We start from the raw sequence: 18,360 nt of genomic DNA, 5'->3' as shown, positions 1-18,360 counted from the left end.
CTGACCTCAGACTTTTGCCTGAATGGGGATCAGAGTAAGAACTTATTATTGTTGTAATTATTTTATTATTGTATTAGTCTTTTGGGGTTGATTCTCTTTAATTTTAGTTAATGCAGGTCAATTGATTAGGTACTTTTTTTTATCATTGATGGAAAAGTGCCCAGAAATTTGTGATTGGCTCATTTAAAAAAAATAATAAAGAAAGAAAATATGGAAAAAAGCAGGAGTTTCTGCCAAATCAGTCTCTTAGAAAGATAGGAAACATTAAAGTCCTGTACTCCTCAATGGTATCTTGATAAATACAAGTCAAGTATAGAAGAAAAATCTCATTCTGGATGACTCCTGTGCAGAAGAAGTCAGCAACAATGTTATTCCTGGAAAAAAATAATGTTCTGACAGTGCTAGCAGTACCTTTTGCCTGATTTGATCAGTTTTATGTCATATATTTAAAAGCACAACCTCTTCCCCGGAGTATTGATGAATTGACCAGAAGAGAGATTGCACAAAGACTAAAGGAGCTGTTGGAGGGGACACAGCAGTGGATCAGATGTTGTAAAACAGAACAGCTCAGTTTCAAAATGTACTTTTTATTTAAAATGTGTTATATGCCAAGCAACCTCACTCCACCTTCAAATATAGTCTCAAAACTCTCTTCCTTTGTCTAGCTTTTCACCACTAATCCTTATTCTGACACTTTCTGTTGTCTGGGGCAGTTTGCAGACACTACCCTGATCTGAGCAAACAAGAAGTTAATAATAATTAGGCTCACTCAGGTGCTCCACAGAGGGACTGTAAAAGTTAGCTGCTCCAGGAACAAGAGGACAGAGACTGCCTAGGAGAAGGCTGGTCTCTAAGCCCAGTGCTGAATTAGAAACCCTGAGCTGAGAAACTTTGTTCTCTGTTATATTCTGATGTTTTGTTAACTATAATTAACTGACTGAGATCACTTTTCCCTTAGAAAAGGGACAGGGGTGGCTTTCCTTTTGCTTTCTGTGCTAATTCAGCTCAGTCACCTACCTTATGTGTCAGTGGCCAGCTAGGCTGGATTTGCTGGGGGTTTTCCTGCTTGGATGCTAGGGGATCCTTTCCCTCCTGACACACCATGGCCCAGCTTTGTGTTGGACTGAGCCATTTTATCTATCTGTCTGTCATACTCATAGGGCCTCCATTACCATAATATCGGGAGGCCTCCGAATCTTTTCATGTAGTGATCCTTCACAATTCTGTGAACTAGGATGGTGCTATTATGCCCATTTTAGCCCTGGGGAACTGCGGCACAGCGGTTAAGTGAGTTGCTCAAGGTTACACAAAGTCTATAGCTAATTCTCAGGCTAGCTCCCTAGCCACTGGACCATCCTTCCTCACTGTCTGCCTTTGGTCACTCTTCTAGCCCTAAGGAGCCTTCTTTATGATCAGAGGGCAGCTAGTACCAGCCCCCTGTCAAGAATGAGCTTTGGAGGACCAAAAAGCAATACCCACTCTCCTGCTGCAGCAAGGTTTTCCCCTCCCACCCATCTACCTCTGTGCTAGGGGAGTAAGTGGTGTTTTGCATGGAGATAACATATGGGTGTGTAACTGTCACTTGTATGTTATGTTAACTAAACATTGCATTTTCATTTCTGCTTGGGTCAAGCCAGAATCATGTTCACAAGTTCCATGTTGCATCATAGCTTTGTGGACTGGCCATCTTTGGAGGAGGATAAAATTATTCAGCTGTTGGGACTAGGCCATAGGGAGGGCATATAGCTCCTAAAATTGTAGGCTTTGGTATGTAGCTGGGGCTGAGAGATGCTCTAGCAGAGACATATCCAGGCCTAGGGTGGGCAAGAGAATGTCTTTGACTGGGTGGCCAGATAAGTCGTGGCTCATGGTTGAACTGAGCAGCTACCACTGCTCTTTGTTGCAAAAACCATATTCATTCCCTTCATTCATTTATTTACATTTTTATTGTTTATTAAATAAAGTTGAAGTCTTTGTGCCATAACTTATCCACCTCTTCTGAGCCATCTGTTTGGGGATCCCCTTGACAAGAGTTACCTTCCTGCTCTTACCTGACAATTTAAACACATACATGTATATCTTTTTTTAAAAAAAGAAATTTAATGTACAAAAGTTTGTTGGTCTAAGGTCAGTATCCCACTCTCTCTTCTTATTTACTCTTGTCTCTTCTCTTCCCTCCTGTTGTCCTGTGCTCTGTTGTCATTATTTGTGTTATCTTTCTCATTTAAACTGTGAGTGCTTTGGGGCGGGGAGGAATAGCTTTGTTGTCTCCTGTAAAGCCTTAAATCATGGCATGATATAACTAGTATTAGAATGTTTAAATTATTTCCATGGTCCCTTCATTGATAAATCCTTCTGAAAATTTAGCTCAGTGGACTTAAGATATGTTCGGCAGGAAGAGAAACCTCAGACTGCATCTGCATCGCATCATCAATTTATTTTTACCTTTGTTTAATAATTTAATCCACTGGCAGAACTCCCAGTATGTTCTGATTTCAATCCTTTTTGTCATCTGGCTATATGTTTACCTAAGAAGGTTGGTCTCTCCTGTTAAAAGGTGTCTGTGCTGTGTGCACAGAAATTAATATTCATGATGTTGTTTGTCTTTAAGAGTCAGAATATAAATCTGAAAGCTTGTTTTAGTTCTTGTGCTTAATTGTGAGTTTTGAGGGCCTTTTCCATTCCTTTTCCCTATTGGCAAAAAATTTCCATTTCAGTTTTGGTTCAGGAAATTCTTCCTCTTTGGCATAAAGGTCTATATTAAAACACACTGAAGAAGTACTGTTCTTTAGAAGTGGCAAAAAGGCTTAGTTGGTTAACCACTTCTAATCTAGGTTCTGCTACAGCAAAGTTGAATCAGTCCATCTGGCACTAAAATCCACTTTGGCTCCAGTCAATGTGTGGTCTTCAAGCCACAAAAAGTGAATTGAGCAGTTGCGGTTTTTCAAAATGCTGGAAATCTCAAGTGGGTGACAGGTAATGGAGGAGGGAGAAAATACCAACTCACATTCATATTTACTACTCACCTAATTTGTAAATAGGAAACTAAATTAGACAGAACAGTCACTTGGGACACATTCATGCTCTCTCTTCTCCCTTGCCTTACTGTTCTCTTTTCTCCTAAAATACTCTTAGTAACTCCCTGCAATGTTAACTTGATGATCTTGTTGCAAGCTTCTAGCTGACAAACTTTCTGGATTGATTCCCATAGCCTAAGTCTCTGTCAACTGAGGCAATCAGGGTATAGCTGAAATGCCTATTCTTTTATTTACAGTTCAAGGTTACTGCCATGTTGTAGTAGCGTAAAATGACCTCACATTGAGGATCTGACCCTAGTGCTTAAAATTAGGAGAAAATAGTTTTAGAATTTTTCTCTTATTAAATGTGGTTAATGTAGTGCTCAGTATACTGCCAGACTTAGTGCTAGATACTGAATGCCTTTGTTTATCCATAGACTAGTATAGCAGTGGCAGTTGCAATACAGACTTCTCCACGTTTTCCAATCATGACACACAGAGGCCACTTGTAGATGTGAGGGGATAGTTCCCATGCCCATTTATTCCTTGGCCTATCTGCTGAAATTACCAGTAAGGTTCCCACTTGTGGGATTGGATGCTTATTCATAGAGACCGATAAAAGTAACAATAATTAATATTCTGGTCTTTATTACCCTATAATCTCTGCTCTGCTTCAGCTTGAGAAACAAGTACCTGTAATTCTGGGGACAATTTGTTTCTAACTAATTTAAATAGAGTTTTTAAATGGCCCAATCCTTTAAGCCCTTTGCACATACAATTCACCCTGACTTCAGTGGGTGCTCTATGAACTTTCAGGATCCTGCCCACATTTTGGTTTAATGGGATCTAAGAGTGTGCCTTACTGTGTCTCAGCATGTATTTGTTATCAATAAACTGTTCTTTTTCAGGGCACAAACTCTAATTCCAGTAACATGGTTGCTTAATTTTATGGATGAGCAGAGGAATTAGAAAAATTTCAAACATGCATGAATTTAGAAGAGAAAGTAGCTCTTGCCTGCAGTTTTGAGGCTCTGTTGGCTATGGTAATTTGGTAAGGGTTGAGAATTAAGCTAACAAGAGAACTCTTCTTGAATTTGTAGAGGTCCATTTGCCAAGCATTTGGTGTCGGTGTCCATGTATATAATGAATGATATACACTAAATATTTTGCCCATATATTCTCCTTTGAGAATGTAAACAGGAAAGAAAAAGCTAGCTGAAACTGACCAGGCTCACGTAAGTGTTGGGAGCTGTGGCTTTAGAGCATGTTGCCCTATTTCTGCAGACCCCATAAAAACCCTTCTGCTCCCTCCGCAGGTTTGAGGCTTTGCTACTATTGAGGAGTCAGGAAGAGGTGGAGCTAGGTGACAGTAACTGTCTGTGGTATCTTCCTCAACTCTCACACTCTCTCCACACCCTGCAAACATTCAGGCATTTACTGCTGAAGCTAATGCTGAACCTGTTCTTGAATGTGTTTTGAACCCCCTTTCCTCAGAGGGGGCTCTCGATCAGCCACCAGCAGGAAACCATGGCTGCTCTAAAGCTGTGCTCCTGTATGGAGAGAGAGATTCTAGGGCAGTAGTCCAGGCAGAAGCACTGGGTGTCCATGCTAAGATTCTTGTGCTCTTCAGTCTTCTGAAGATTCCACACAGAAATCCTGTCTACCTAGGGACACACACAGAAATATGGGTCTCAGGCACTGCCTGATCTATAGGAGTGGGGAGAGGTTTTAAAGCTTATCTGCTGATGCATGGATATTATAGAAATTCCAAGACTTGTAAGTCACAGAGTTTCATGGTCCATATGCTGGTTTTCCCTGCCATAGCTTATAATTTGTCTCTAAAAGAGCAATGACATGTTTCTGTGTATCAGATGATTTTCTTAATGGTCCTGGTCCTGCAGTCCTTATGTAGGCAACACACACACTGACTTCAGTGGGTATTTTTCTTGCCTAAAGACTGCAGGCTCAGCCCCCTATCAATAAATGAATAAAATGTTTAATACATTTCAGCAATAGGAAGAGAAACAATGGGTCTTTGGGGTATATAGAGAAACTGAGATCCAAAAAATGACATTGCCCTACATGATGGTGGGGGCTGAGAATTTAACGAATGCAACCTAAATTATTAAGTTTCATATACTTCCTAGCAAAAATACAGGCACAAAGCATCCAAAGCATAAGTCTTAGAATTATGTCTTGTGAGAGAGCATAGGGAAACTGATTATGGGAAATTTAAATTATGAGAGAAATCAGGAAAATAGATTACTTTTAAACGTTTTAGTCCCAAAACTATTTATTAGCATACATAAATCATTATCTGAATCATTTGTGATCCCTCTCATGTTAAGCTCAGAGTCTAGCACCAAAAAAAAAGAAGTTGATTGCTTGTGATTTCAAGTAGACTAATAGAATGGACCCCCAAACCAAGAGTCTACTGGGAAAAGCAGTAAACTTAGCAACTCTGAAACACATTCCTAGCTTGAGTCCATGTTGCCTGTTCTTATAAGAATTTTTAAGTTCCCTCAAAGATTATATTTCTTATTTTTGCCTATTATGTGCTTTCAGGCTGGATGAGATAATTAAAGCATTTCTGGAAGATCCTGATCCTGAGAGCACGCTGGATGTTGGAGCTGATATGCGCAAGATCAAGCACTGCTTCAATTACATTAAGGTATATTCTATACACATACAAGGAAGTGCAGAGAGCCCTAAGAATGAACAGGAAATATTAGAGGACACAGGGGAGAGAGAGCTGAAAAGCAACCATGAAGCTATGGAGAATAAGGGAGTGTATGCAGGGCCTCAGCAGGTCTGAGAAATGCTTGAAGAACTGGAATGGATTGGAATAATAAACGGAAAATACGCAACAAGAATCTGAAGGAGCTAAAAGGAAAGACCAAAGGGTATTAGAGGTGGAGGGAGTGATAGAGAGGACTGGGATTTACAGGAATTGCTGTGCTGAAGTAATCTGTAAATGGATAGAGAGTATATCCTGGTGTATACGCAGCTAATAAGGAGCTTTACGTTAGACTAGTTACTCCCAGGGAGATATCAGAAAAGAGGGTTTGTGTCACTGAACCAGCTGCATCAACTGTGCTGGTTATATGCTATCCTGGGATATACTGCACACAAGATATATACAGGGTGAGGAGTAGCAAGGGAAGAAATTGAACATGGGGTATATTTTTTGTTTTTGTTTATGCTCTGCAATAAAAGCTTCCACAATTTTCTAATATAGTAAAGTATAAAACACTGTCCTTGAATTTGATTTCTAGATGAGGAGGAATTAGTACCCATTTGATGTTGCTTTTTTCCTTATTACAGTGGGAGTTCTTTTCCAGTGAGAGATGTGTAAGGCTTAGATATTTTTATTGAGGAAAACTGCTCAGTGGAAATTAGGAAATATCTCATAGCTAACTCAGTACTTATTGCTTTGCAGTCTACCAGTGGTGGGATTTTGCTTTTCAGAAATCCTGAAGATGCTCTCAAAATCAGCTAGCATAGGTAAACAGTCACACAGGCATAGGGGAAATGAATGGGATGAGGATAGAGTGACAAGAACCCAGAACTATTTTTATTTTATTTCATAGCAACTGATAAATCGTACAAACATTCCTGACAGAAGTCTGCTCTCCCCAGACATCACTGGAGATGAGGATACTAATACCCCAGAGAAAAAAGAGGAGTTAAAGAAGTTGAGAGACCTTCTGCACCAAAGAGATAATGAAATCAGTATCCTTTATGAAACAGGATTTATTTGGCTTTAAACTAATCTGGCTGCAATCTGAGGTGTGGGTGTATATGAAATGGGAGATGGTGATCTGTAAAGAATTTCTTCCCTTTCAGATTGATGTATCAATCCACATTCATAATCTAAGAGTCTCCTACCACTCTTTATCAGAATCCCATTGTTGCACTTGGTCCTTGTTTCTGTTATGAACTGAACCAAAATCCTGTATCCATATACCCTGGGGTTTGGGGAAATTCTGATCCAGATCCAAAAGTTGTGGTTCAGGCTCATGTCTAGTAAACTCTCTTCCAGTCTAGCAAAGAAAACTGTGATGCTATATAAAGAACAATTTATTACCTTACAAAGAATAGAATTTCCTGTATTGTTATTTTTAGCCAAATGAAATGCTGCTTCAGGGACTACTGGACTCTCTTCTTTTAGATTAAATGTAAAATGTGTGCTTTTTACATCCAACTTTAACATTTAAATTAAAGCTGAGCCTTTATATTGTGTATGTATAACAAAAATTAAACTACTCATATGTGCTGTGTCCACTTTACTGCCTCATGGGAAACATATGAGTAGCTGTAGCTTAGCAAGATGAAGAAAGGGCAGTTATTTTTAGCTGGCTGATAAAACTGCAGGCAGACCACAGCGTCACCATGTCCCTGAGTTTGTGGCTGATCTGTGGACAAAACTTGAACAATGGCAGAAAATTGACAAATAGCTTTCAAGTTTATAGCAAGCATAGATTCTTTAACATTATTAAAAACAAGATTAACTGCATTCTTTGTGGTATATCAAGTGTGAATGGGTTGTATTTCAGACTGGTAGCTTGCTATACCCTGATGAAATCAAATGGTAGGGAAGCCTTTTAGTCTGCTGCCTCCTTCACAAGAGCCAAAATGTTTATTTTGAAAGAAACACTGTCTAGTTAATTTGACTATAAAATTGACTTATAACACCTTTTAAAAGTTTCTTATTTTAGCTCAACCTCTGGATCCCTCAGAAGAGAGTCTTCTTGAAATAAATCATTAAATTGATAAAATATTTGTAATAAAACAACAAAATACACAATTAATAGAGTCAGATGCACTCGCAGAGGCGGTCAAAAAAGCAAACAGGATGTTAGGAATCATTAAAAAGGGGATAGAGAATAAGACTGAGAATATATTATTGTCCTTATATAAATCCATGGTACGCCCACATCTCGAATACTGTGTACAGATGTGGTCTCCTCACCTCAAAAAAGATATTCTAGCACTAGAAAAGGTTCAGAAAAGGGCAACTAAAATGATTAGAGGTTTGGAGAGGGTCCCATACGAGGAAAGATTAAAGAGGCTAGGACTCTTCAGCTTGGAAAAGAGGAGACTAAGGGGGATATGATAGAGGTATATAAAATCATGAGTGATGTTGAGAAAGTGGATAAGGAAAAGTTATTTACTTATTCCCATAATACAAGAACTAGGGGTCACCAAATGAAATTAATAGGCAGCAGGTTTAAAACAAATAAAAGGAAGTTCTTCTTCACGCAGCGCACAGTCAACTTGTGGAACTCCTTACCTGAGGAGGTTGTGAAGGCTAGGACTATAACAATGTTTAAAAGGGAACTGGATAAATTCATGGTGGCTAAGTTCATAAATGGCTATTAGCCAGGATGGGTAAAGAATGGTGTCCCTAGCCTCTGTTTGTCAGAGGATGGAGATGGATGGCAGGAGAGAGATCATTTGATCATTGCTTGTTAGGTTCACTCCCTCTGGGGCATCTGGCATTGGCCACTGTCGGTAGACACATACTGGGCTAGATGGACCTTTGGTCTGACCCGGTACGGCCGTTCTTATGTTCTTATGCATATGTGGCTTTGTTTATGAAAGTACAAGGAAGGCATTCATTGCATCCATCAATTTTAATTAGAGCTGTATACGGGGTATTGAAATATTAAAAGTTAAAATCAGAACTAGCATGCAAGGAACTGTAAGTGGATTTTGAAGACTAAATAATTTTACAATTTACTTTTAAAAATTAACATCATGATTGGTGCAACAAAACTACTGAGGACTTGGAGGCTCTCCTGCCATAAACTGTAAGAGATCCTTTTTGTCTTTATGCACACTATAAGAGCTACGATAAGAACCAATTTGTAAGACAAATAATTTTTGTCACCTAATCAACTTGATAATTCTAATTCCTCACACCTTGCCGAGATTTTTTCCATTTATTTATCAGATAAATTAGACACAAAATAAAAAACATATAGAAAGTATCTCATCATCTTTATAGGGATTCATGTTACCTCTTTGTTTTTGCTAAATGTGTAGTGAATTCCATCAGAAAACTCCTGCATTCCTTCATTTAAAGTGTTTTTATGTCAAAGGTCTTTCTAAAGAATATGTATGTAATTGGCAGGAATTTCTTTAAAACCCTGTTTTGTGTTTTTATAATCCTTTCTATTGTGGTGTGCTTGACAGTCTTCCTATAAAGTTTAAGATTTCTGGCTTATATGATTTAAATTTGACTGGGGAAATGTGCAGGGTCTAATTGATGTTGCAATGTTACCCAACTTAATAAATGGAATGTCACCCATTTTGAAAGAGTAACTAGAACTTAATATTTCTATTTTTGTACAGAACCTTACAGTATTTATTGCTTTTATCCAAACGTGGCCATAGCCATTTATACCACTCACTAATGTCATCTTACTAGTGCTCAGGACAAATTGAATTGGTTATTTGGAAAGATAAGTGTGAATGCATAGACATAACGTATGGGCCTAACCTTGCAATCCATATTCACATGAATAGGCCTTCCATATGTGACTAGTTCAATTCAGTTCTACAAGACTACATGTATGAGCAAGTGGCCTACAGAGAGAGTGGATTATTATTTATGGAAAGGAGATCCTAGCTAATTTCCTTAAAATGTTCTTCAGATATTCTAGTAAGTATGTTAAAGAAAGAAAAAAAGAAAGCACAGGATGCCCTCTTTCAGCTCAGCGCTGGGTCTAGTGGTCTTGCAGTCTCGGAAAGTTCCCTTTCTATAAGCTTGGAAGAAGGTCAGAGGCCATCTGCCTGTGTTAATGTGAAAGATACACAAGATTTCAGCTCCTCAGTACAAAGATCTGCTTTTCTTCCCAGGAAAACAGGTTAGTGACATGAATTATATGTGCAAGTATCCAGTTCTCACATTGTGACTTTAAATGTATCATTCTTAGGTGTGGACTAGGAGAGGGGAGTTTTACTTTCAGCATCAGCATTCTTGTGCTCATTTGCTTTTGTCCTTCACTTCACAAATATAATTAGCTTGATTTCAGGCCACCTCAATGCACAGGTAACTTAATATGCGAATAGGACTCAAATGTTGGAAACGTAAATGAATGTTGAGGACTTCATTTGTAATATAATCCAGGAGATGACATCCTTCCCATCGAAGCTCAAACTACTGATTTAACTAAAACAGGATAAACAGTTAATATTGGAAGAAGGTTCATTCAGATATGATTAATGGCAAGGGCCAGAAAGTAGGTTTCAAATTCTCTCTCATTTTGTCCTTCAAAATAGAAAAGTAATCCTCTCTTCAGGTGAAAAGAAGGTTGATTAGTTCTGTCTCCAGCTATATAGCACCACACAAGATTCAGTGTTTAACCTTTAAAAGTAAATCTCTTCAGTGTTCCACATTATATAGAATATGCATGGTTTTATTTGACATTTTTAATGAACCATTGTAATGATTTTTATCATTACAGTGTTAATGGAATCAAACTTGGACCTCTGTTTAGCAAGTTAATTCAGCAGGGAACTAACTTGAAGCATGTGAGTAGTTCCACTGAAGTCTTAACAACCTTGCTGAACTGGGACATTGGTTTGTAAGAACAAAACCAGAATGCTTATATTTTCATATGTTGGAACTTTCTATGAAAAAGCTTTTAAATCATCATGGGGAAGGAGGAGTGTTCAAGAATGCAGTTCTTGCCAAAGGAGATTAGGAAACGGCTGAATTCACAAATACTGTATTTGGTTAACATAGGCTGTACACTAAATATAATTTACACATGTGATAGATAATGTCATTTTCAGGAGAAGGGCAGTTTCTGTCCATCTGCACTTATATAGAGTTCAAACCCTTCTTAGTGAAGCTAATTCAGTTATTTCCATACTTTCTTCTGGTGAGGAAGTTTTCCTAAGGAGTCTTTATAAGCTCACATCTTAATGTGTTTCCCTTGGATATAATCACACCAAAGGCAATTACTTTTTAAAACAAAATATTGTTTTACTGGAGCTAGAAGGATGACATTTAGTTAGTGCATGTGCCTGTCATGATGGACTAATGTCTTGGGTTTTTTTAATTAAGAAAAATAAATAAAATTGTTGACTCACTTTTTGTGAGTGTCATGGAAGAATGAGTCTTAAGGGAGCAAATGCCTGAGGAGAGGGTAGTGGTTTGGCATAGGGGCTTTGGTACAAGAATATAAATTGCACCATCTAAACACTTTTTTCTCCTCCCACAAATGGTTTTGAGCCTGGTTCTTTCTTTCCACTCTTCCTCAGACCAAAGAGAAACAGCAATCTGGATGTAAAGCATTTTTTTTAAAATTACAATATTACTATTTTAATAGTGGTTAGAGTATTGGAGGAACAATTGGAAAAGCAAAAGTTTAAATTTCAGTGTTTCTTTAAGTTTATAAACTACTTTAGAACCAGCAAAATAATGTCAATAATATTTCATGCAACAAAATGGTCAGTGTGAGTTTAGAAAATATTACTATTTTATCCCAGCATTGCATGCTGCTATAAGTTACCTAAAGGAGAGAAAATATCTCCAATGTTTGCATAGGATGATGAGTATTTTATCCTTCTTTCACCTAGAAACTAGTCACTATATTACTTGGGATTTTAAAAAGCTCTTTTTCTGGTTAACATATCTTCTTTCAACCTATTCCTGTTGAAAAAGCAAAATGAAATGGAATTCATGGCTCACTAGAGAATTTGCGTAGTGCCTAGGCTCTTTAAAACATTCGACCAAGCCAGAGAAAGGTTAGGGATTTTTTTGTTTTGTTTTTTGGCTAAACGTCTGTTTTTGTTTTATTGAAATAATGAGAAAGCCTGCATGTTCGATTCTAATGCTGAAAGGGGCCATATTGTTCTCTTTAACATAGCAATGGTCTTAGTGTTTTTATGTTTCTTGAGTGTGTGTTCCAAATAGTCACCTGGAACTATTCAGCTTTCCAGAAGTCCCCAGATGACTCACTGCATCCTTTAACTGTTTGAGATTCTAACAAAACCAAACCATCCTCCGAAGTGATGTCAAAGCAGTTTTTAAAAGTACATTATGAGCTGAAACTGTGTCAGAGTTGGAAGCTTTCATAAAAATACCCACGCCATTGTGATGCTTGTTGTGTAAATGATAATTAATGGTTCCTCTAAAGTCGCTTCACTTTGGAAATTAACTGAGGGATTAATGCTGCAACCATTTTTATAGTAGTATGAAGAAATGTGTGTACACATGTGGATTAAGGATAATTTGTGGAGGAAGATTAATAAAGAATTATAGGAATAAAGTTAGGTCCAGGGGATTCCTTTACTGGTGATTAGGCTGTGATCTAAGCAAAATACTTAGTCTACTATCTCAAAATGTTGAAAACTGCAAGTATCGTGAATATAGTGTATCTGGACTCCATCATGTGTTAAGAAACAATGGTCATATTGTATCCTGCTGTTACAGTTGTTACACTGCTGTTATGGTTCTATCAGCACTTTCATTTTAAACTTTAAGGTTTCTACTAGCAACAAAAATAATTATTTGGCATAGAAAAATGTATGTCTCAGAAGGGATGGGGTTGTATTATAATGTACCTCATGGCTGATTTCAATAATTGTATTTAAGACATCTAAAAAGTTTAATCATGTGTGATCAGAAAATGAGAATCTTTTAATATAACATTAGTATTAATAATATTTGAATACACAGTATAGTAATTCTGATTTAAAGACCAGCTTTTTAAAGTTAGGTGTGCATAACTGCATGCATACATTTACCTCCTGCATGCACCCAATTTATTCAGATTTCCAGTCTGCACTCAGTACAGGAATTTGTGTATACACGTGGTGAACTAGGTTTCTAAATACAGCATTGGGTATTTTTGCATATGCGGTGAAATTTGAGTACAATGCAAGTACCTAAATTTGTAAAACTGGCCCTCAATTACCTTAATTAATATAGTGACTGAGTGACTAAAATCTTCAATTTTATTTTAATAGAATTTATGTTAATAGTTTGAATAGTTTGAATCAGCTGTAATATAATGGCACTCTAAAATGATTTATGGTGTCATCAAAACTTTGATGGAATTATTTCCTTGTGACCTTCACTAATCTACTTTACAGTATGAAGCACTTAAAGATGTTCTGCCATTTAGGCCAGTGGTTCTCAAAGCCAGTCTGCCAGACATTAAAATGGATCAGCCTAAGAAACCAAACCAGTTCCAGGGCACTAGTAATCTTTTAATGCAACATTAAAAGATTAGGCAGGTTCAGTTCATGTGGTCTAAATCAGTGGTTCTCAAAGCCAGTTCGCCACTTGTTCAGGGAAAGCCCCTGCCAGGCTGGGCTGGTTTTTTTACCTGCTAGATCCGCAGGTTCGGCCGATTGCGGCTCCTACTGGCCACGGTTCACCATTCCAGGCCAATGGGGGCTGTGGGAAGGGCGGCCAGCACATCCCTCGGCCTGCGCTGCTTCCCACAGCCCCCATTGGCCTGGAGCGGCGAACCGCGGCCAGTGGGAGCAGCAATTGGCCGATCCTGCGGACGTGGCAGGTAAACAAACCGGCCTGGCAGGGGCTTTCCCTGAACACGTGGCGGACTGGCTTTGAGAACCACTGATTTAGACCACATGAACTGAACCTGCCTAATCTTTTAATGTTGCATTAAAAGATTACTAGTGCCCTGGAACTGGTTTGGTTTCTTAGGCTGATCCATTTCAATGTCTGGTCTTTAAAGGTTAATGGGAAAAATCTTTTGTAAATTTAATAAGACAAGTTTCATTAGTTTGCTTCATTAGCTATTTTTGTTTTGTATTGTAATGAACTGACTAATGATCAGGTGAGCCACTACCCTCTCCTAGTTGGTGTCAGAAGTGCTAAACAGTTCCGTAGGTCCTTGTAATGGGGCACTCACCTCTGGAGCGCCTCCAAGTGACAGGGTCAAGTATTGTAGTCCTTTTTTCACCTCTGGTGTCCCCTGCCGGCTGACTTGGCAAGTCTTCCAAGGCTGGCCATCTGACTGAGTCACAAAGAACAACTGAACCCCTTGCAGGGTATTAAAGAGTCCAACAAATAAGAAGTCTGTTTCCTCTCCGTAGAGTCTTCAGCCCCAGCTTTGGTCCTTTTAAATTCAGGCCTTTGTTCTGACTTCCAAAGAAGGCCTGCCCCCTTCTTGTGGTTATACCACTTTACCCGAAGCCAGAAGGGGAACCTAGGCCCACCCATAGTCTGGGTTCCAATCTAGGGACTCTAGACACAGCAGTGACATACTTGTTACTGCAGACTTTGCTGCTTCCTGAGGCAGGATGTACTTGGACCGTGGAGTGTCCTAAGTAGCCTCAAAGACCAGATATACCCAGTCACTGTCCTATACTAATATCAGCCAAAAGAGATTCTCCTTTAACTCAAGTGGTGGGGACCTGTGTCGAGATTTTCAAAGCCAACTAGGGGACTTAGCCACATAACTCCCAATAATTTCAATGAGAATTATGTGGCTAGCCCCCCAACTTGTTTTGGAAGGTATCACCCATGGGCTTTTGAAGCAGGCAGATCTAGTTCAATCTCCCATGCTTCTGGGAAGTTCCATGTAGTTATAGTTCATATCACAGTGTCAATCATGAAGTCTTAGAAAGCCACAGTGCTTAAATATGAATGTAGAAGCCTAAATGTAGGCACCCATTTCTGAAAATCTTGACCATCTTGCTGTGGGGATTGGGGAGAGAGAGATTGTGGGGAATGTTGTGCTCTATATTTTAGTTTGCACTCTCCCTAAAGTGGTCAGACTTTCTCTCACATGTCCTGCCCAGATAGTAATGTTGGCAGCATTTGGACTTCTACTCTCCTGCTATGTACAACAGTTATGATAATAATATCTTATAGTGGTTTTGTTTTAAGAAGTTTGTGTGTAAATATTGTGCTTCAGAAATGTGCCAGATTGACAGCTCTCAGGAGTTAACAGGGGCAGCATGGTTTGTCTATACTGTCTATACTGCCTTGCCAATATGCCTCAACCCTGACTTGGAGGGTCCACTGAACACAAGAGTATTCCTGAGTATCCATGCTGTTTCATTCCTTGACCTCTCTACAGAGAATGCCAATGTTGTTTTCTTAAGTGAATTATCATAGTATTTTGCTTTTACTTTCTTTTGTGTGGATTCTGAAGGGTCTCTTTCTAAGGAACTTCAGTATTTGGCTCTGTATTATACTTATATTAAAGGGGACTAAGGAGAATAGCCTATGTATGGTATGTTTTTTTCAAATCAGACCATAGAGATTTCACTGTTGGATTACAGCTTAGGTCAGGAAAAGTGGTTTAGCAAAATTCCCCCATATACCACTTTGAAAATGTGCCCAAAGGTTTCATAAGTGGGTGCTGATCAGGATCTGTCTGTGTGGTTGTATACAGTGCATATAAAACCAGCAGGTCTTATATATATAGTTCTGTTATAAGATAAGCCTTCTAATGCTAAAATTAAATAAAATTGTACTAGACTGCCGAGAGATTTTTGTTACAGCTTTTTTTTTGTTCTTTAAGATTATTTAAGATACAATTTGAGATTTAAGAAGAAAATAAAAAACAAATGGATAACAGATGCTGATCCAGAGCTTGGTGGAAAGAAAACAGCTATTTAAGAATAGGCAGTGGTAGTTTCCAGTGAGGGCCAGAGAGGGCTGTCTAGAAGAAAAGGTTCCCTAGGGTCATAAGCAGCACAGAGAAAGCCGGCACCAAGACAAGTAATCCCTGCCAGAGAATATGAGAACAATAAGACTACAAATTACAGTATGGTTGGGTGGATGTCACATGAGCAGAAAGAATGTACCCACATTTATAAGTCAGCCCACCTTCTTCAGAGGGAAGTTATTTGAATTAATTAATGTTTATGAAGTGTTTTGAGATCCTTGGCTGCAAAGATCTATACAAGTTCAAATTAGGAGTAGTAGTATATTACTTTATTATTCAAGTGTAATAATGCAAAGAGATGTTTGTGCATTCCATGGCAGTAATAAACACCCAATTCCATCTGCTAGTAGCTAGGAGATGGCTCCCTTTCCTGTTGGACTCAGACCTGGACACAGTGATCCTGCCTTATTTTTACCCTCCAGGCTTGATTATTCCAACTCATTATGTCTAGGAATGAAGCAACTCACCCTGAAAAAGCTCCAGTGGGTATAGAACATAGTAGCCAACCTGCTTAGCAAAACAGGTGGCCATGAGTACACCAGCCTAGTACTTTGTTCCCCTCCAAATATATAGTCTAATTTAAGCTCTCTGTCCTGCAATCAGAGCCCTGGATGGGATTGGTCCTACCTATCAAGGAGATTGCCTCTCTCCCCATGAGTATGTCTTCCATGTCTAGTTGGCAGCCAGTATCAAGCGGAGTGCCCCAAGGGTCGGTCCTGGGGCCGGTTTTGTTCAATATCTTCATTAATGATCTGGTGGACTGCACTCTCAGCATGTTGGCAGATGACACTAAACTGGGAGGAGTAGTAGATACGCTGGAGGGTAGGGATAGGATACAGAGGAACCTAGACAAATTAGAGGACTGGGCCAAAAGAAACCTGATGAGGTTCAACAAGGACAAGTCCAGAGGAATGCATTTAGGACAGAAGAATCCCATGCACTGCTACAGACTAGGGACCGAATGGCTAGGCAGCAGTTCTGCAGAAAAGGACCTAGGGGTTACAGTGCATGAGAAGCTGGATATGAATCAACAGTGTGCCATTGTTGCCAAGAAGGCTAACGGCATTTTGGGCTGTATAAGTATGGGCATTGCCAGCAGATCGAGGGACATGATCATTCCCCACTATTCAGCATTGAGGCCTCATCTGGAGTACTGTTTCCAGTTTTGGGCCCCACACTACAAGAAGGATGTGGAAAAATTGGAAAGAGTCCAGCAGAGTGCAAACAAAAATGATTAGAGGGCTGGAGCACATGACTTATGAGGAGAGGCTGAGGGAACTGGGATTGTTTAGTCTGCAGAAGAGAAGAATGAGGGGGGATTTGATAGCTGCTTTCAACTACCTGAAAGGGGGTTCCAAAGAGGATGGATCTAGACTGTTCTCAGTGGTACCAGATGACAGAACAAGGAGTAATGGTCCAAAGTTGCAGTGTGGGAGGTTTAGGTTGGATATTAGGAAAAACTTTTTTACTAGGAGGGTGGTGAAGCACTGGAATGGGTTACCTAGGGAGATGGTGGAATCTCCTTCCTTAGAGGTTTTTAAGGTCAAGCTTGACACAGCCCTGGCTGGGATGATTTAGTTGGGGTTGGTCCTGCTTTGAGAGGGGGTTGGACTAGATGACCTCCTGAGGTCCCTTCCAACCCTGATATTCTATGATTCTGTAATAGCTACAATCCAATGGAATCATGAAACTGTAAAATGACAGGGACGGCTTATGATCAAAAAAGAAAGAACTTTCGTGGGAGCTGGACCTACGCTATGGAACTTACTCCTGCAAGAGTTAATAATTACCATGACCTCACTACTGTTAGAAGTAAAATGCAACACTCTTCTCTTTGACTTGCCACATACACTCTCTTAGGGTATGTCTACATTGCAATAGGGGGTGCAAATGACAACTCCTGTAGATGTATCCAATCTGCACTAGCTGTACTCTAATTAGCTGACTAAAAATGGCCATGGGGATGCTCTGGCATAGGCCGCAGCGTGGACTGCACAAGCCTGATGCCTCACCCCACCACGTAGGCAATTGCTTGCGCAGCCCATGTGATAGCCTGTGCCACAGTTGCTCTCACTTCCATTTTTAGTCATGGATCAAACACTGGCTAAGAGGCAGGAAGCAAAGAGAAGGATTAAATGGTCAAATTTCATTGAGGCAAAAGTTAATAGCAGTGTACCTTAAGGGTCTGTTCTAGGCCCCCTGTTGTTTAATATATTTATTAATGATCTAGAAAGGAGGGTGAATAGTGAGACAGCAAAATGTGCAGATGACGCAAAGTTGTTAAGCGGAGTCAAGACCAGAGAGGACTGTGAAGAACTTCAGAGACACCTTAATAACTAGGTGAATGAGCAACAATGGCAAATAAAATCCAGTGTTGGTAAATGCAGCATAGTGAACATCGAAAGGAAAAATATTAACTATTTGTACATCTTACAAGAGTCTAAATTATCTGAGTCACCTTAATAAAGGTATCTGGGCATCACTATAGACAGCTCAGTACAGACCACTACTCAGTGCACAGTTGCAGTCAAATAAAGCTAACAAGATATTAATATGCATATAGAATGAGATGGTGAATAATACAAAATATATTATAACATCTTTATATAAATCAGTGATGTAGCCTCATCTGGAATGCTGAATAGTGTGGAAGCCAGTAAATAATTAACAAGGATTTG

General features: G+C 39.2%; 1 protein-coding gene across 4 annotated transcripts in view; it reads left to right on the top strand.

Moving 5' to 3' along the window:
* Window positions 1-18,360, top strand: part of KIF6 (kinesin family member 6) — a 277,394-nt gene that overhangs the window by 128,698 nt on the left and 130,336 nt on the right. For all 4 annotated transcript variants that reach the window (XM_045011992.1, XM_045011993.1, XM_045011991.1 and 1 more), the window contains 3 exons: window positions 5,583-5,688; window positions 6,608-6,749; window positions 9,677-9,889. In XM_045011992.1, the coding sequence (XP_044867927.1) occupies window positions 5,583-5,688; window positions 6,608-6,749; window positions 9,677-9,889 (461 nt within the window). The remainder of the gene's footprint in view (window positions 1-5,582; window positions 5,689-6,607; window positions 6,750-9,676; window positions 9,890-18,360) is intronic.

Source organism: Mauremys mutica, chromosome 3 (assembly GCF_020497125.1).
Source record: "Mauremys mutica isolate MM-2020 ecotype Southern chromosome 3, ASM2049712v1, whole genome shotgun sequence".
Classification (NCBI taxonomy): Eukaryota; Metazoa; Chordata; order Testudines; family Geoemydidae; genus Mauremys; species Mauremys mutica.
This window is presented reverse-complemented; position numbering and strand designations above follow the sequence as displayed.